General features: G+C 48.2%; 2 protein-coding genes across 5 annotated transcripts in view; both read right to left on the reverse strand.

Moving 5' to 3' along the window:
• Positions 1–8,569, reverse strand: part of LOC144671824 (uncharacterized) — a 52,397-nt gene extending 43,828 nt beyond the window's left edge. Inside the window, exons 1-5 of one of the 4 annotated variants that reach the window (XM_078533876.1) lie at positions 8,193–8,569; positions 5,412–5,768; positions 3,201–3,254; positions 3,015–3,059; positions 1,700–1,757 (exon numbers count right to left, since the gene is read on the reverse strand). In XM_078533876.1, coding sequence (XP_078390002.1) covers positions 1,700–1,757; positions 3,015–3,059; positions 3,201–3,254; positions 5,412–5,768; positions 8,193–8,244 — 566 coding nt within the window. In that variant the 5' untranslated portion in view covers positions 8,245–8,569. Of the gene's footprint in view, positions 1–1,699; positions 1,758–3,010; positions 3,060–3,200; positions 3,255–5,411; positions 5,769–8,192 lie in introns of all 4 variants that reach the window. The other 3 variants (XM_078533877.1, XM_078533878.1, XM_078533875.1) reach the window with 3 other exon arrangements.
• A 3,656-nt stretch (positions 8,570–12,225) lies between these two features.
• On the reverse strand, positions 12,226–18,366 carry LOC144671831 (leukocyte cell-derived chemotaxin-2-like). Its single transcript, XM_078533885.1, has 4 exons — positions 18,232–18,366; positions 15,773–15,869; positions 14,618–14,763; positions 12,226–13,386 (listed from the first exon to the last, which is right to left on the reverse strand). The coding sequence occupies exons 1-4, from the start codon at positions 18,269–18,271 to the stop codon at positions 13,217–13,219; spliced, it is 453 nt and encodes a 150-aa protein (XP_078390011.1). The 5' UTR covers positions 18,272–18,366; the 3' UTR covers positions 12,226–13,216.
• Positions 18,367–19,296: the final 930 nt, after the last annotated feature.

Below are 19,296 nucleotides of genomic sequence, written 5' to 3' on the forward strand. Positions count from 1 at the left end.
AGTGGGATTAGTTTGGGAAATTGATACAGGGCTATGGGGAGACAGTGGGGCAGTGGGATTAGTTTGGGATTGATACAGGGCTATGGGGAGAGAGTGGGGCAGTGGGATTAGTTTGGGATTGATACAGGGCTATGGGGAGAGAGTGGGGCAGTGGGATTAGTTTGGGATTGATACAGGGTTGTGGGGAGAGAGTGAGGCAGTGGTATTAGTTTGGGATTGATACAGGGCTATGGGGAGAGAGCGGGCCAGTGGGATTAGTTTGGGATTGATCCAGTTTTATGGGGAGAGAGTGGGGCAGTTGGATTAGTTTGGGATTGTTAGAGGGTTATGGGGAGAGCACGAGGCAGTGGGATTAGTTTGGGATTGATACAGGGCTATGGAGAGAGAGTGGGACAGTTGGATTAGTTTAGGATTGATACAGGGCTATGGGGAGAGAGCGGGGCAGTGTGATTAGTTTGAGATTGATACAGGGCTATGGGGAGAGAGTGGGGCAGTGGGATTAGTTTGGAATTGATACAGGGCTTTGGGGAGAGAGTGGGGCAGTGGGATTAGTTTGGGATTGATACAGGGTGATGGGGAGAGAGTGGGACAGTGGGATTAGTTTGGGAGTCGATACAGGGCTATGGGGAGAGAGTGGGGCAGTGATATTAGTTTGGGATTGATACAGGGCTATGGGGAGAGAGTGGGGCAGTGGGATTAGTTTGGGATTGATACAGGGTTATGGGGAGACAGTGGGGCAGTGGGATTAGTTTGGGATTGATACAGGGCTATTGGGAGAGAGTGGGGCAGTGGGATTAGTTTGGGATTGATACAGGGCTATGGGGAGAGAGTGGGGCAGTGGGATTAGTTTGGGATTGATACAGGGCTATGGGGAGAGAGTGGGGCAGTGGAATTAGTTTGGGATTGATACAGGGCTATGGGGAGAGTGTGGGGCAGTGGGATTAGTTTGCAGTTGATACAGGGCTATACGGAGACAGTGGGACAGTGGGATTAGTTTGGGATTAATACAAGGCTATGGGGAGAGAGTGGGGCAGTGGGATTAGTTTGGGATTGATACAGGGTGATGGGGAGAGAGTGGGGCAGTGGGATTAGTTTGGGATTGATACAGGGCTATGGGGAGAGAGTGAGGCCCTGGGATTAGTTTGGGATTGATACAGGGCTATGGGGATAGAGTGGGACAGTGGGATTAGTTTGCAGTTGATACAGGGCTATGCGGAAAGAGTGAGGAACATTGCTAACAGTTTGGGGTTGATTCAAGTCTCCACTGGTGGCATCCGATTCCATTGTATTTTGTTAATCATTACAAAAGATGAGTGAGGCATTGTTTCCTGAGTGAATAACACTGCGTTTGAGATGATGTGTGTTAAGTACAATTTTGTGATAGGGTGCTATTGTATAGGATGCCTTTACAACCCAACTTCCCCCTTGAGGCCCTCATATCCGGCTTTCCCTTTCTTATAAGAGCTTTTAAGCTATACCTCAACCAGAGACACCTTTGCAAGTGCTTACCATGAATAACTCTGACCACTTTGGATTCATTTGTTCCCGGATGCGTCACATTACCTGGGAGATGAGAAGGGAAAAACTGCATTTATATAGTACCTTGCACATCCCCAGAATGTCTCCTTAATTCACTGTCAGCCTATGCAGAGGTTACAATAAAATAATGGGGCTGAATCTCAAGACTAGTCACAAGTACTTACCGGACAGATCTGTGATCACTTTGGATTTATTTGTTCCTGGAAGTGTCACATTACCTGGGAGATAAGAGGGAATAGGTCACCTTTATATCGAGCATTTCACATCCCCAGAATGTCCCAAGCTCACTCACAATGAATTCCTTTTGAAATGGATTTGCAACTGCACATTGTGCCTAAATTTACAATACATACACAGCAAGATCCCAGGCTGAGCAAATGGGATAGATGATAAAGCCGTCTGCTTTGTTTTCACTGATGGTGTTTGAAGGACGTACATTGGCCAGGACTATGAGCAGAGGCTGATGGCCTTCTCTCAGTCGCCTGATGCAGAATGAAAGTGGAAGACTGTGGAGAATTTCCCTGCACAGTGTTTGTTGTTTGTTCATGTCGCCCAGGAGACGATGGGGATTCCACTGAGCAACCTCCGCCTTAAATATTGCTGTGTTACTCCAATTCTTATATCTAATGTTCAATCTCTTAGAAAATAAGGCACTGGTTCTACAATCCCTGTTTGCATTGAGTCAGAGAGAAAGGGAGGATTCACAGAGTCACCGAATGGTTTCAGCACAGAAGGGGCTGGTTCCGGCTGTCGTCTCTGCACCAGCTCTCCGAATGAACAATTCACCAACAACATTCCCCGTAACCCTGCACATTCTTCCTTTACAGATAATTATCCAATTGAACCTGCCCCCACCGCACTCTCAGATAGGCAGACGGACAGACAGGCAGATAGACAGATAGACAGATAGATAGATAGATAGATAGATAGATAGATAGATAGATAGATAGATAGATAGACAGATAGACAGACAGACAGACAGACAGACAGACAGACAGACAGACAGACAGACAGATAGATAGATAGATAGATAGATAGATAGATAGATAGATAGATAGATAGATAGATAGATAGATAGATAGACAGACAGACAGACAGACAGACAGATAGATAGACAGACAGATAGACAGATAGATAGATAGATAGATAGATAGATGGATAGATAGATAGATAGATAGATAGATAGATAGATAGATAGATAGATAGATAGATAGATAGATAGATAGATAGATAGATAGACAGACAGATAGATAGATAGATAGATAGATAGACAGATAGACGGATAGACAGACAGACAACCCACATGCCTACCTGACCTGATGCACTGTCCCCTATGAATGGGACACGAGATGGACAAAATGAGTTTTGTACTCCCTTGTTTGACATTAGTTCAGCCTTAAATATACTGCATGACCCAGCCCTCACTGCTGGCTCTGAGATATACCTTAACCAGACACACCTTTGCAAGCACTTACCATGAGGAACTTTGGATTCATTTGTTCCTGGATGCATCACATTACCTGGGAGATGAGAAGGGATAACCTGCATTTATATAGTACCTTGCACATCCCCAGAATGTCTCATTATTTCACTGTCAGCCTATGTAGAGGTTACAATAAAATAATGGGGCTGAACCTCAAGACATTGTCACAAGTACTTACTGGAGAGATCTGTGACAACTTTGGGTTCCTTTGTTCCTGGAAGTGTCACATTACCTGGGAGATAAGAGGGAATAGGTCACCTTTATATCTAGCATTTCACATCCTCAGAATGTCCCAAGCTCATTCACAATGAATTCCTTATGAAATGGATTTGCAACTTCACATTGTGCCTAAATTTACAATTTACACACAGCAAGATCCCAGGCTGAGCAAATGGGATAGATTCAGCCATCTGCTTTGTTTTCACTGATGGTGTTTGAAGGACGTACGTTGGCCAGGATTATGAGCAGAGGCTGATAGCCTTCTCTCAGTTGTGCCATGGAATCATTATTTACACCTGAGCAGGCAGACAGAGCTCTGTTTAATGTCACACCTGGAGGACAACAGCTCCAATAGTGAGTGTTCATTCAGAAAAGCACAGGACTATCAGCCTAGTAATTGTCCTTAAGTCCTGGAATGGGGATTGAACCCACAACCTTTTGACTCAGACGTAAAATTGATAGCATTGAGACAAGTGTCCATTTTTGCATTGTTTTATATTGTCATTTCTTTATAATCTTTCATCCGCTAATAAATCTGACTGACCATTTTAGCCGGCGTGCACTGACACTGTGATATGTCATTCCCTGCCACTTGAAGTCAACGGAGGATGCAGTGGGAATGTAGCATATTCTCCTATGAGAGCTCATTGGGAAAATCAGGATTGCTAACCTCTCACAGTGGGACAATAGTTTTCGATTGCTCTAGCAAAGAACTATCACAGGCTTGACGGATCGAATGGTCTCATTCTGGACTGGCAGCCCACATGCCGACCTGACCTGATGCATTCTCTCCTATGACTGGCACCCGAGACAGACAAAGTGAATTTTGGTGTCCCTTGTTTATCATTAGTCCAGCCTTAAATATAGTCAAAGACCCAGCTAAAGATGGCAGATTTCCTTCCTTAAGGGGCATTAGTGAACAAGATGGGTTTTTTATGGCAATCGATGATAATTTCACAATCACCTTTACTGAGGTTATCTTTCAGTTCCAGGTTTCTTGTTAATTAATTCGATGTTTTTGACTAATTATTACAATTTAAATTCCCGGCTTTGTTGGGAATTGAACCTGCATGTACCTGATATTAGCCTGGGCTGACTGGGTTATTAGTGCAGTGACATTACTGCTGTCTTCCCAGTCTGTGGTCACTGACTCCTCGACTCTCCAACCACCAGAAAAGGCTTCTCCCTCTCTCTTCTCTCTCTTCTCTCCTCACTCTTCTCTCCTCTCTCTCTTCTCTCCTCTCTCTCTTCTCTCCTCTCTCTTCTCTCCTCTCTCTCTCCCTCTCTCTCTTCTCTCTCTTCTCTCTTCGCTTCTCTCTCCCCTCTCTCTCTTCTCACTCTTCTCTCTTCTCTCTCTGTCTTTTCTCTCTCTCTCCCCTCTCTATCATTTCACTGTCTCGTCTCCCTCCTCTATTTCTTCTCTCTCTTCTCTCTTCTCTCCCTTCTCTCTTCTCTCCTCTCTCTCTCTCTTTTCTCTCTCTCCATCTCCCCTCTCTCTCCTCTCTCTATCTTTTCACTGTCTCGTCTCTCTCCTCTATCTCTTCTCTCTCTCTTCTCTCTCCAGTCTCTCTCCTCTCTCTCTCTTCTTTCGCTCTCTCTCCTCTCCTCTCTTTTCTCTCCCTCTCCGCTCTCTCTCTCTCTTCTTTCGCTCTCTCTCTCCTCTCCTCTCTTTTCTCTCTCTCTCCGCTCTCTCTCTCTCTTCTTTCGCTCTCTCTCTCCTCTCCTCTCTTTTCTCTCTCTCTCCGCTCTCTCTCTCTCTCTCCCTCTTCATTCGCTCTCTCTCTATCCTCTCCTCTCTTTTCTCTCTCTCTCCACTCTCTCTCTCCTCTCTCTCTCTCTCTCTCTCTTATTTCGCTCTCTCTCTCCTCTCCTCTCTTTTCTCTCTCTCTCCGCTCTCTCTCTCTCCTCTCTCTCTCTCTTCTTTCGCTCTCTCTCTCTCCTCTCTCTCTCCTCTCTCTCTCTCCTCTCTCTCTCTCTCTCCATTACACATAATATCTTGGATACTTTGATTCAACCTCCCCTTAATCTTCTACATTCTAGAGACTATGACCTTTGAGTCCAGGCCTCGCCCTGGTAAACCCAGGCTGCACTCCCACCAATAGATGCTTGCGAATGAGGGGCAGAGGGAATGGCTGAAGGTGGTTGGAATCTGTGTGCGCCAGTCCTGTACCTGGTACAATGCGGAGCTGGGTCCCACTGCCCTCCATCTCAATGATGGGCAGAGGTTTGAGGATCTGGATGAAGCACACGTAGCGCCCGCTGTCACCGGCGCTGGCATTGCTGATCCGTAACATCATGCTGCGTGCCCGCAGGTCGGCATCGAGAGCCAGCCTCTGGCAGGCCTTGCCCATCACCCTGCCGCCCGGCACCAGCCTGTAAACCTTGCCCTCGGGCAGCTGCCACCGGAACGCCACCAGGCTGGGCGGCCTCCTGGGGGGGTCGAACGAGCAGTTCAGAGAGACCGTGGTGCCTTCTTCAGCCTCAAGCGAGGGGGGCGACTGGTGGGCACGACCATGGGCCAAGCCCCCTGTAAAAAAAAAAGACCAGCCAGTGCGTTAGGTCTTAAGCATACTCACTGTTCGAATGTAGGAAACATGGCAACGAATCGGTGCAAAGCAAGATCCCACAAACAGTCATGTGAAAGTGGTCGGGTAGACTGATGTGCTGATCTTCCTTGAAAGATAAATAAAGACCCCAGGACATCAGGTGCGACCCCTTATTTAAATAGTGGCCGTGGGATCTTTTACACCCAACTGGGAGAGCAGATGGGGCTTCAGTTTAAGGCCTTATCTGAAGGACGGCAACACTGAGAGTTCAGCATTCCCTCAGTACTGCACCGGAGAGTCCGCCTGGCTTTCACTGCTCACGTCACTGGAGTGGGCCTCGAACCCTTGTTCTCCCGATTGAAAGGTGAGGGATCCACAAAGTGACAGGTAACAACCGAGGCCGGGGCCCCTGTGTAGTTACCGAGGGAGAGCCGCACTGTCGCGGGTACCGTCTTGTGGAGATGACATCAGTGTGGGGCTTCTCAGTTGGACCCATAAAATACAAGGTCCCTATTGGAGGAAGAGCTGGGAGGGTCTCCTCCGTTCTCCCCTTCCTCAAAGCCAAAATTTATTCACCAACCAACATCAAAAAGAAGAGGAAATCTAGTCAAAGTCACATGGCTGTTTGAGGGAGTTTCCTGTGACGAAATTGATTGCTGTGTTTCCTAAAGTATTTCAAAATGTAATTCTGGAGATCATCAAATGCGCTACATAAGGGAAAGTATTTTGTCCTTCTGAATTTGGACGGAAAAGATGAAATCTGAGATATCAGTGGCAGGAACTCCCGAGCTCAAAGCCAAAGACTACACTGTCCCCATCAAACACTCCCAGGACAGGTACAGCACGGGGTTAGATACAGAGTAAAGCTCCCTCTACACTGTCCCCATCAAACACTCCCAGGACAGGTACAGCACGGGGTTAGATACAGAGTAAAGCTCCCTCTACACTGTCCCCATCAAACACTCCCAGGACAGGGACAGCAAAGGGTTAGATACAGAGTAAAGCTCCCTCTACACTGTCCACATCAAACACTCCCAGGACAAGTACAGCAAAGGGTTAGATACAGAGTAAAGCTCCCTCTACACTGCCCTCATCGAACTATCCCAGGTTAGGTACAGCACGGAGTTAGATAAAGAGTAAAGCTCCCTCTACAATGTCCCCATCAAACACTCCCAGGACAGATACAGCATGGGGTTGGATACAGAGTAAAGCTCCCTCTGCACTGTCCCCATCAAACACTCCAAGGACAGGTACAGCACGGGGTTAGATACAGAGAAAAGCTCTCTCTATACTGTCCCCATCAAGCACTCCCAGGACATGCATAGTTCGGGGTTAGATACAGAGTTACGCTTCCTCTACACTGTCCCCATCAAACACTCCCAAGACAGTTAAAGAATGGAGTTAGATACAGAGTAAAACTGCCCCCAAACTGTACCCACCAAACACTCCCAGGACAGATACAGTACGGGGTTAGATACAGAGGAAAGTTCCCTCTCTACACTGTCCCCATCAATCTCTACCAGGGCAGATAAAGCACGGGGAGAGATACAGAGTCAATTTCCCTCTACACTTTCTCCATCAAACACTCCCAGGACAGGTACAGCACGGGACAGACTGTTGGCTCAATAGTATTTGTGTTTTTCTCCTCCTGAGCTATTTAGTCGTACCCAAGATGTATTTATGATTCTGATTGTCTGATGCAGAATGAAAGTGGAAGACTGTGGAGAATTTCCCTGCACAGTGTTTGTTGTTTGTTCATGTCGCCCAGGAGACGATGGGGATTCCACTGAGCAACCTCCGCCTTAAATATTACTGTGTTACTCCAATTCTTATATCTAATGTTCAACCTCTTAGAAAATAAGGCACTGGTTCTACAATCCCTGTTTGCATTGAGTCAGAGAGAAAGGGAGGATTCACAGAGTCACCGAATGGTTTCAGCACAGAAGGGGCTGGTTCCGGCTGTCGTCTCTGCACCAGCTCTCCGAATGAACAATTCACCAACAACATTCCCCGTAACCCTGCACATTCTTCCTTTTCAGATAATTATCCAATTGAACCTGCCCCCACCGCACTCTCAGATAGGCAGACGGACAGACAGACAGATAGACAGATAGATAGATAGATAGATAGATAGATAGATAGATAGATAGATAGATAGATAGATAGACAGACAGACAGACAGACAGACAGACAGACAGACAGATAGATAGATAGATAGATAAATAGATAGATAGATAGATAGATAGATAGATAGATAGATAGATAGATAGATAGATAGATAGATAGATAGATAGATAGATAGATAGATAGATAGATAGATAGATAGATAGATAGATAGATAGACAGATTGTCAGACAGTCGGACAGCTGAGTACAGAGCTGGATTATTTGACCTGTTCTACTTACCGTTAATTATTAACAGCCAGATGCTGATAACAGTGACATTAGGCAGCTTCATGCTCCTGTCTGGCCCATTGGCTGACCAGTAATCCTGAATGCACTTCAGAACTTTTGATGTCTCACATTAGCTAACCATGAACAGATCATCCTCAGGAGATCAGGTTGTCACTGAACACTGTGCGGAGAGAAATCAGCTTTTAACCCAGCCGTGCGCAGGCTGCACAAATACCCTTTGTGCTCCCATCTTAACATGACATGACCCTCTCCAGCTTGCAGAGGTCAAACAAGGTTTTGGCTGTTTGGTTCAGACTCACTGTCTCTGGGTTTTATTGACATTGGGTAAGATTAAACTTTCAACTTCACTCAGTTTCCTCTACAGTTTCGGGGCAGGTTGCACAATAACAAAGGTTCCTCATTGTCAGATCACAGCTAAAGCAGCTTCTTGTGTCTCAGCTCCTCCCAGGACACTTCTAGCTCATCGTCGTTTTCTTTGCTAAAATTGTTCCCCAGAACCTGAAATCCAAAATCTCATCTCCAACGTCTTCCACTCCCTTCGCACTTGTGTTCCTGTCCGAGCCCATATCCCAAGGCTACATCCCAATCGTGCACCCCATCCCCATATTCCAATCCAAAATCCCTACATCCCAGCCCTATATCCCAGCTGGACATCACAATCTCACATCCCAAACCAGTAACCCAACCTTCCAACCCGAGCTCTCCAACCCGCAGCGAGGGTCCAGGCCTTTTGGGGAAGAGCAGGAGAGGAATGGGGGCGGGGTGGAGGTGGGGAAGGTTTGAGAAAGGAGCTGTGTACAGGGGCTGGGCTGAGGGAGTGGTTCAGTGGGCTGAGGGCAGGGACTACCAACCTCTGAGGAAGGGGAGCAGGCCCAGAGAGTCGACATGCGGAAGGGGAAGTGCGGCTGCCTGACTGAACCCTCCCTCCAGCATCGCTGTGTGGGTGCCCCATGGTGTCGCTGACCCTCCCACTCAGCCCGTCCCCTACCGTCTCCTCCCCGTGCTGCCCCACCCCCACTCCGATAACCACCCCAGCGCCAACTGGCTATTGGGTCTCAGGGCCCGGAGCGACTCAGGGGCCGGGAAACCCGTCGTGGGTGGGACCCTCCGCTGGGTGAGGCGGCACCCCAGCCGGGAGTCCATTGAACTTGCGGCAGGACCGGAAGATGGCGGCGGCGGCAGGCGGGTGTGGGACATTGCGCCCAGGGTCTGGGCAGGCTAGCACTCGCGGTTTAACGCAAAGAGGGGGAGGGGGCGGGGTGGGGGTTTCGGGGGTTGGGAAAGGGCAAAGGTTGCCCCTGAGCTTAGGCTGATCCATTGACCGGGGACGGGATAGGCCTCAGGACTCAGGGTTGATGTTTAGCATTAACCAGATCAAACTGCATCTGACCCCTGTTGGGGGTCCTGAAGCAACGTTCCGGAAATGTCCGACCACCCCCAGAGGGGTAGAGGGAGGAAACAACATACGGGAATCAGTTGACACTTAAGATTGTCTTTTGAACATTGTTAGGAACTAGATATCGATTTAAGGAAGCTATATTTGTGTTTGTGGGTTTCAGGAGCAAGATATATCTGTAAGTTTAATTTATATTGTTTTCATTCGAGTGTTAAGAAAGGTGAAATCTGGGGTTGGTTTCATTTTAGAGGTTTTTTTTTGCGATGGAGCCGAGAAGTCTCTAGGCCCTCTTTGTATACATGCATTTTTAATGAGGTTTTACGACACTTGAAGTGAAGAGATGGGTTACCAAGGGGTTAGCAGTTTAGGGAAGTTAAAACAAACACAAAAAGTGGGTCAAAACTGTGCTGTTGCCGAGCAACAGGGGGTCAGGGAGAGACCCACACGGGCACAGGGAGAGACAGAAAGGCACATCAGTTGCTATGAGCATAGCGCAGAGTGAAGACAACAAAGGAGTGAGATGGACATGATGCCAGGCTGCTGAGGAAACGAGTTTAAAGAACTCATAAGTATTGCTCTAAGGTTAAAATAATGGCGAATTTCAACTGAGTTTTCTAGATATCTCAAGGGAGAGGACAATTGTGGAAGGGCTTCTTGTGAATATTTGGAAGTCCAATGGAAAAGTAGACATCTTTGTAACTGAGCCAGCTCTAGTCTTGGTGTGGGAATAGTGATCCCTCTTCGGTGCAGTGTCGGTTCTGTAAGAGTATTGCCGGGGTAAAAGGGATAGCATTGGGTTTGAATCACTTTCTCTTGGTCTTGGTGTTGAAATCTTTCCAACCTTTCCAACCTTATCTCTTATAATAGAGATAATGTTTCTTGTTTATTGGACGTTTTATCTTTTTGTTAAAAAGTCAACAGCAGGCTCCTGTGAATCTGTTTCACTAAGTCCCCTCCATGGATTAATGAAAACTGAGCTCTTGGGGGGAAAGGGATCAAAGGATATGGGGAGAAAGCGGGAGCAGGCCATTGAGTTGGATGATCAGCCATGATCATAATGAATGGCGGAGCAGGCTCGAAGGGCCGAATGGCCTACTCCTGCTCCTATTTCCTATGTTTCTATGTTTCTATGATGGTTGATCAAGCCAGTTTCCATCCTGGGATCTGATATGCCCAGTAATGACATCAACTGGGATCCCAACAACGTGTCAGGGATAGAGGAGGGAGGTGAAGAGGTGTCACAGCTCTCAAGGAAAGGACAGTTTTTAAACTGTCATGGGGTGTGGGCATCGCTGGAAAGGCCAGCATTTGTTGCCCATCCCTTATTGCCCTTGAACCGAGTGGCTTGCTCGGCCATTTCAGAGGGGCAGTTAAAGGGTCAGCCGCATCGCTGTGGGTCTGGAGTCACACGTGGGCCAATGCAGGAAAGGATGGCAGATTTCCTTCCCTAATGGGCATGGGTGAACCAGATGGGGGTTTGCACCAATCAATGATAGCTTCATGGTCACCATGACTGAGATTAGCTTCAGATTCCAGGTTTATTATTTGAACTTACATCGCGCGAGCTGCTACATTGGAACCCATGTCCCCAAAACATTAGCCTGGGCCTCTGGATTACACACCCAGTAACATTGCCACTACACCACCATCTCCACTTGTAATTGTAGGGGAAGAAAGGTGCTGAGGGAGGCCAGTGTGAGTGCAATATAAGTGCGTTTGCAATATAAGAGAAAACAAAGTCTGTTAAAATGAGAGGTGGTGACTCAGTCAATGGCACGCTCACCTCTGAACTGTAAAGTCCCAGTTTCAAGTCCCAGTCCAGTCTTTGACCACGGAAGCCTACACTGCCACAAAATAACACTTGAAGAGGGACAGTGGTCGGGGGAAAAGCTTGGTTCATCTGGTCCACAGAGCTGATTTTAGTGCCAATTGTTATGCGTTTAATTGTGAGTCTGGTAACTGATCTATGCTCACTGTGCTTGATTGGTTAAGCTAAGGTGTGGACTCAGAGTAAAGTGAATAGACACCATCAAAGCTACTCGAAGCTGAGCTGTAAGCGTGGTGCAGACATTTTGTGATTGCATAGATATTTTAAACGCCTTGTAAATGAACCTCTTGCACACTTAGAAACTAGTCTCATCTCTGCATAGCTCCGAGATCGAAATATAATATACAACAATGGCCGTAGATTCTTGCGGCTCCCCCCTCTGGCTCCGGTCACCATCCAGCATCCCTGCAACCCCGCAAACCCCGACTAGTCATGAGGCGACCTCTATTAAGTTGGCAGCCTCTTGAGTTGGCATGGGGGAGGGGCTGTCCACTGTTACCAAAAACGTCAAGAGAGTGGTAAATTGCCCTGAGCTGGGGAATTAAATGGGGAAATCGATTGCCCGGCTCGGAGGGTGCGGGAAGCCGACCTGCATCAATGCCCTCCCCAGGGACCCTCACCGGCAGCGGGAGTGTGTCACCGCAGGCTACCCCAATGGGACTCATTTCCACTCCCCAATATTCTCCCAACTACTGCCCCCCTTCCCACCTCCACACCTCTAAACACCATTCAGCACCAAGGCTCAGGGACAGAAACCAGTCACAGCACCAAGAAAGGTCAAAGAGGGAGACGGGAAGCAGTTTAATTTGCACGGCTCAAATTAATCTTTTATTTATCACTCAAAGTACAAAACAGAAGCCTCAATGTTGGGAATAACTGACGAGGTTGGGTTTCCTTTGGTTTATTTGAGAGCAAGAGTTTCTTAGAATTGGAGTTGGGGACAGCTGGAACCTGTATCACCTTTTCCCGGGACCCTCACTCTACCTCCGGTCCCATGTCTCTGAGTCTTGATTTGTTCCCGTGCCAGTGGGAGGATGTCGGCTGCCCTGGGATACGGGATCCGGACTTTCTCCATTCCCCAGCTGAATCCAGGAAAGGGGATGGGGGAGGTGAGGCCTGGCCGACCTTGGACAACATTCAGGCTTGGACTGACACGTTGGATCTAAGATTCGCGCCACACAAGTGCCCGGCAATGACCATCTCCAACAAGAGAGAATCGAACCACCTGCCCTTGGGCGTTCAATGGCATTGCCAATGCTGAATGGGGGAGGCTCACCAGTCCAAAAGGGGAGGGAGGTGAGGGTTGTTGGGGGTGATGGAAGGGCAGGAGATGGGTAAGCAAGCTTGGGTGACCCTTACTTCTCGCGGGTCCTCCTTGGGGCGCAGGCAGCCCGAGCTGGAGGGACTCTGGACCCCACCCAAACCAAGCGAAATGGGGACAGGCCCTTTACTGATCATTAATTGGCCTCTTAAGTGACTCAAGTGGACCAAGTGTGAGAGGAGTGACCGACACCAACACTGCCGCTGGAGGTGGGGTGGGGTCAGCGGGCATGGTGCCCGCCCACTGCCATCCCACCCAATTTTACACCCACCGCCTGCTACCTGGGAAAAGCGTAAAATTCCAGCCCAATAGAGGGAACGGAGAGGATCCCGGACACCCGTCGTGCTGTCAACATTCGATTCCCAACTCCCCGCCCTCCATTATCAATGTCTCACTTAATGATTTGATTTGGTCAGAATTACACTCGATTTCGAAGGACCCCCTGTCTCCGGCGTTCCTCCGGTCCGGAGTTACAGGTAGGGTGTGGGGTCTACGGAGGTATCGCACATCTGGATGTGTACGTGAGAGATCATTCCGGGGTAAACGTCTTGAATATTCAGCAGCGTCCCAATCACATCCCCTTTCCTAAAGCTCCTCAGGTTATTCTTTGGTTTGATATAGAACATCTTGACGCAGTAACCTGGAGTGAGAGAGATTTTATTAATTGAATCCACATAGCAGGAACTAGAACAGTAATATTGATCCCACACTGACTCCACTTCTGCAACACTGAGCACGTATACAAGGGTCTATTACTGTGGTTCTTAACTAGTACAACTGACACTGCAGCTCTCGCTAAACGCCACACTGTAACCTAAAGTTCATCAGAAAAAGGAGCAAGAATAGGCTATTCGGCCCATCGAGACTGCTCTGCCATTCCATAAAGTTATGGATGATCTGATTGTGGCCTTAACTCCACTTTCCTGCCTGTCCCCCATAAGCCCTGTCTCCCTTATAGATCAAAAATCTCTCCAACTCAGCCTTGAATATATTCAGTGACCCAGCCTCCCCTGCTCACTGGGGGAGAGAGTTCCAAACACTAACGGCCCCTGAGAGAAGAAATTCCTCCTCATCTCCGTCTTTAATGGGTGACCCCCTTGTTCTGAAACTGTGCCCCCTAGTTCTGGATCCTAACCTCAGTCCACATTGTTTGTTTAAGGGTTGGGGTGGGGATTGAACTATTGGACTTTTTGATTCACGGGTAAGAGGATTGCCCATGAACCATGGAGGTGTAGGAACAGAGGGACCTGGGCGTAAGCCTTTTGAGTCAAAACCAAAGAAACTAAATGAACAAATCAGGGGAACTAATGAAAAAACAGCCCCTTAAAGGGAAACTACAAAAACAAAGACAAAGTTTAAAGGGAACTTAAGAACATTAAACCAAAATCTTATCAAGAGGGTCAGTAAAACATGGCAGAGTCCACGGGGCACACCGAGCATGGACAGCGCTGGTAGACCCCGTGTCCTCCCTCTCCAGGGACACCCAGCCGTGTGTGTAGACACAGAGGACGGGGAGACCTGAGCGTATGTGTACACAAATCTTTGAAGATGGACGGGCATTATGAGAAAGTGCCGGGGAGGAGGGAGCAGAACCTCCCAATGCAAAAAGTCGGTAGGTTAGATTCTCTCCCTGTCGTGGGGTCTTTGCCGCTGTGCCACGCCACAGGGACACTTGACTTGGCATTTGGTCAGGACTGATAGTGTCACAGAGTCAAGTGCAATCACATCCTTCCAACAGTGTGGTGCCCAGAACTGCACACAGTACTCCAGATGTGGCACCTCTTGTGCTATATAACCCAGGGTCAGGCCACAGAGTCAGCAGGCTACAGACTAAGCAGGGATTCACTGAATGGTCTGGAATCCTCTCTCACCTGATCCTTCCAGCATTGCTCCATTGTCAATGGCATTGTTGTTACCATAGGGCTTCGCCTGTCTCACCATCCTGCCGGTGAACGGGGCAAGAACCTTGGACCCGTCACTGCAAATCACATCGACTCCCAAGTGTGTGCGCCTACCCCTGGGCACAACAGAAGAAAATTAGCCCCGAGCATCTCACCATCTCTCCATTCAACTCTCTCCCTGGGATGTCGGCCTTGTCTGATGGACACCCCCATTACTGAACCAAAACAGGACACAGTTTCCCCCAAGACTCAGATCTCACGTTAGAAAAAGTACCAGGGAACCTCCTGTGGCTTTCACTCCAATTAAATGTTGGGAAGACTGAAGCCATTGCTTTCGATCCCCGCTCCAAACACAGTTCCCTAAATCCCAGCTCCATCCCTCTCCCTGCCAACAGTCGGAGACGAAGCTGGTCTGTTTGCAACTTTGGTTCCGGCTTTGATCCAGAGGTGAGCTCCCAGCCTCATATTCGCGCCCTCAGTAAGACTGCCCATGTCCACCTCCGTAACATTGTCAAACTTCATCCCTGTCTCAGCTCATCTGCTGCTCAATCCTCATTGGTTCCTCGTTATCTCCAGACTTGACTATTCCAACAGCCTCCTGGCTGCTCCCCCACATTCTACCCTCCGTAAACACGAGGCCATCCGAATCTCTGCTCCCCGTGTCTCAGCAAGTCCCATTTCCCTGCCACCCCTGTGCTTGCTGAACTCCACCAGCTCCCGGTCAAGCAACATTCCCATTCTTGTTTCAAACCCCTGTATTGACCAAACCCTCCCTATCTCTGTAACCATCCTCCATCTCCACAACCGTCCAAGGTCTCTGTGCTCCTCCAATTCCGGCCTCATGATCATCCCCTCCTTTAATCGCCCCACAATTGGCGGCCGTGCCTTCAGCTGCCTGGGTCCCCAAGCTTTGGACTTCCCTACCCACCTCTCCTACTCTCAACCACTATTTCCTCCTTTAAACACACCTCTTCGACCTCGTCCCCTTTATATGGGCCTTGGTGTCAAATTTCAGTTCACAAAGTGCCTTGAGATGTTTTACCAGGTGCAAGGCGCTATATAAATGCAAGTGTTGATGGCTGACGGGCAGCACGGCTGTACTGATAACTACAATGTGACAATTACCTGGGTGCGCCGTAGAATCCACTGCCGTACCCATCGGTCCCTCTCACCCTGTTTGTGGGATTGCCATCACACAGTCGCCCCCAGATCCCAGCCGTAACTGTACGAGAGAGAATTTAACACAGGAAAGGGGCAATGTGACATCCTGCATTGTTAGAAATGGTAAAACCGAAGGTAAAATAGAAAACAATCCCTTTTATTCTTTGCGCAGGGAGAATAGGGATGGGTTGAGACTGGGTGGGACATTGAAAGGTTTGGGGAGCGGGGTGGAGAGTTGGATTAGACAGTGTGGGACATTAAAGAGTTTGGGGAGTGAGGGGGAGAGTGGGATTAGACTGGGTGGGATATTAATGGATGTAGGGAGTGAGGGGGAGAGTGGGATTTTACTGGTTGGGATACTAAATGATTTAGGGGGTGAGGGGGAGAGTGGGATTAGACTGGGTGGAATATTAAATGGTGTGGGGAATGAGGGGGAGAGTTGGATTAGACTGGTTGGGATACTAAATGATGTAGGGAGTGAGGGGGAGCGTGGGATTAGACTGGGTGGAATATTAAATGGTGTGGGGAGTGAGGGGGAGAGTGGGATTAGACAGGGGGATGATAATAAATGGTGTGGGGAATGAGGGAGAGTGTGGGATTAGACAGGGGGGTGATATTAAATGGTGTAGGGTGTGAAGTGGAGAATGGGATTAGACAGGGGGTGATATTAATGGTGTGGGGGGTGATGAGGAGAGTGTGCTATGGAAGGGTTCGGGGGCTGGGACTGGGACTATTGTAAATTGTCTCCAAAGAAGGGAATGTCCCATTGTGCTGGGGACTCCCAGTGGGTGAAGCAGAGGGAAGATTAATCAAATTCGGCATTCTAACTTCAAATTCCACCTGGGTGTCTCTGGGCAGCTACCTAACCCTGAGCATGGTCCTGGCACTCTGTGCCCACACTCTCTGGTTCAGGTTATGACGAGAGAGATGGTGAGCTTCAGAATAGACAGAACAGCTGAAATCCCAAGGTGAGGTGAGAGTGACTGCCCTTGACATCGAGGCAGCATTTGACCGAGTGTGGAATCAAGGAGCCCTAGCAAAACTGGAGTCAACGGGAATCAGGGGAAAACTCTCCGCTGGTTGGAGTCATACCTAGCACAAAGGAAGATGGCCTTGGTTGTTGGAGGTCAGTCATCTCAGCTCCAGGACATCACTGCAGGAGTTCCTCAGGGTAGTGTCCTCGGCCCAACCATCTTCAGCTGCTTCATCAATGACCTTCCTTCCATCGTCAGGTCAGAAATGGGGATGTTCGCTGATGATTGAACAACGTTCAGCACCATTTGCAACTCCTCACATACTGAAGCAGTCCATGTCCAAATGCAGCAAGACCTGGACAATATCCAGGCTTGGGCTGACAAGTCACAAGTGTCAGCAATAACCATCTCCAACAAGAGACAATCCAACCATCGCCCTATGGTGTTCAATGGCATTACCATTACTGAATCCACTATTTTCAACATCATGGAAGTTTCCATTGACCAGAAAGTGAACTGGACCAGTCATTAAAAACTGTGGCTCCAAAAGCAGGTCAGAGGCTGGGAATTCTGTGATGAGTAACTCACCTCCTAACTCCCCAAAGCCTGTCCACCGTCTACAAGGCTCAAATCAGGAGTGTGATGGAATACTCCCCACTTGCCTGGATGAGTGCAGCTCCCACAACACTCAAGAAGCTTGACACCATCCAGGACAAAGCAGCCCACTTGATAGGCACCATATCCACAAACATTCACTCCCTCCACCAATGACGCACATTTGCAGCAGTGGGTGTACCTACACCACATGGACTGCAGCAGTTCAAGCAGCTTTGCAACCAATAAAATGCTTCCTGTAGTGTAATCACTGGAATAATGTAGGAAATGTGGCAGCCAAAATGCACACAGCAAGCTCCCAACAACAATGTGGTTCCTTTGTGTGTGTTTTCGATTGAGGGATAAATATTGACCCTGAAGCCAGGGTGAGAATGTCACCATTCTTATTTGAAAGCAGGACCTTTTATATCCACCCAAACAGGACGATGAGTCCTTAGTTTAACAACTTAATCAAGAGGCAACCCCACTAACAATGCAGCGCTCCCTCAGTACTGCGGCCGGACTATTGACATAGAGTTTTGTATTCACATTTGGGGTGGGACTTGTACCCAGTACCTTGCAATTGAAAAGCCAGCATGTCACCCAGTGTGTCACAGCTAAAAACAGCCAATTAGACTGAGATATGCCTTAATTTACTTAGTGGGACCTCAGGGAAAATACCCTCGTAAACAATTCTCTCAGCACGATTGAGAGGAAGGAATCTCCTTGTCTCAGTTCCTGCCTGTTTGACCATGCTGAGCTGTGAACTGTTCACTGTAAACACCTCAAACAATCAGAAATCAGAAGTTATTCCATAGCATGTCCTCCACCAAGACTGAACACAGACGGACTTACCCTGAGTGAAGAGAATGAAGAGGATCAATCCCCGCAGCATGACGGTGCCTCAGAATATCTGGGGAGAAAGGTTCAGATGTTATTGGGTTGGTCTTCTGAATAAATTATCAAACCAAACCTTCATTCATATTGGGCACAGCTTGACCCAGTTTTAACTCTTCAACCGTTGTGAGTGATCAAATGGGCCAATTTGTATACACAATCTGACTTCCTACAGTGCTATGGAATTATACCATCATACAACACAAGAGGAGGCCATTCAGCCCATTGTGTCTGTGCCAGCCCTTTGTGAAAGACTCATCCAATTAGCCCCATTGCCCCGACAATTTTCTCCCCTTCAGTATTTATCCAATTTCCTTTCGAAGGTTACTATTGAATCTGCTTCCACTGACTTTCCCGGGAGCGCTCCAAGAAAATGCCTTTGTCCCTGATCTTTCCTCCAGCTCTTTCATCAACTTGCCTTGAATCTGTGACTCCCTGGTTGAAGATCCCCCCAACCCCGCCGGTGGAAACAATTTCTCCTGATTCACATGATCGACACCATTCTCGATTGGGGAAGACTTTAGGAAATCTCCCCTTAATTTTTTCGACTCTGAGGAGGTCAAACCCACTCACTGCAGCACACACCAAGGCGAGGGGAGGCGAGGCGATGGCAGAGTGGTCTTGTTATTGGACTGGAAATCCCGAAACCCAGGTTCCAATTCCACCATGGCAGATGGTGAAATTTGAGTTCAACAAACATCTGGAATTAAAAGTCTAATGATGACTGTGAAGCAATTGTAGCAAAAAAAACACCCATCTGGTTCACTAATGCCCTTTAGGGAAGGAAATCTGCCATCCTGACTTGGTCTGGCCTACATGTGACTCCAGACATGTGGTTGACTTTTAAAAATGCCCTCTGAACAAGGGCAATTAGGGATGGGCAATAAATGCTAGCCAGGGAATCCTACATCCCACAAACGAATAAAAAAAAGGAAAACTGCACTGAGGTCTGAATGCTCTCTTGGTCTCCGTCACATGATTAATAAATGTTTAACCGCGTTAGCTGTTTACTGAAAGGACATC

The sequence above is a fragment of the Cetorhinus maximus genome, chromosome 34, assembly GCF_964194155.1.
Source record: "Cetorhinus maximus chromosome 34, sCetMax3.hap1.1, whole genome shotgun sequence".
In the NCBI taxonomy this organism is placed as follows: Eukaryota; Metazoa; Chordata; class Chondrichthyes; order Lamniformes; family Cetorhinidae; genus Cetorhinus; species Cetorhinus maximus.

Excerpts from the sequence above, each read along its gene's own strand:
- LOC144671831 (XM_078533885.1), bottom strand. The coding sequence starts at position 18,271 with ATGCTGCGGGGATTGATCCTCTTCATTCTCTTCACTCAGG. Across the intron at positions 14,764-15,772 it reads GGATTCTACGGCGCACCCAG|GGGTAGGCGCACACACTTGG; the intron begins GTAATTGTCACA and ends TGTTGTGCCCAG. Across the intron at positions 13,387-14,617 it reads AGCAATGCTGGAAGGATCAG|GTTACTGCGTCAAGATGTTC; the intron begins GTGAGAGAGGAT and ends CTCTCACTCCAG.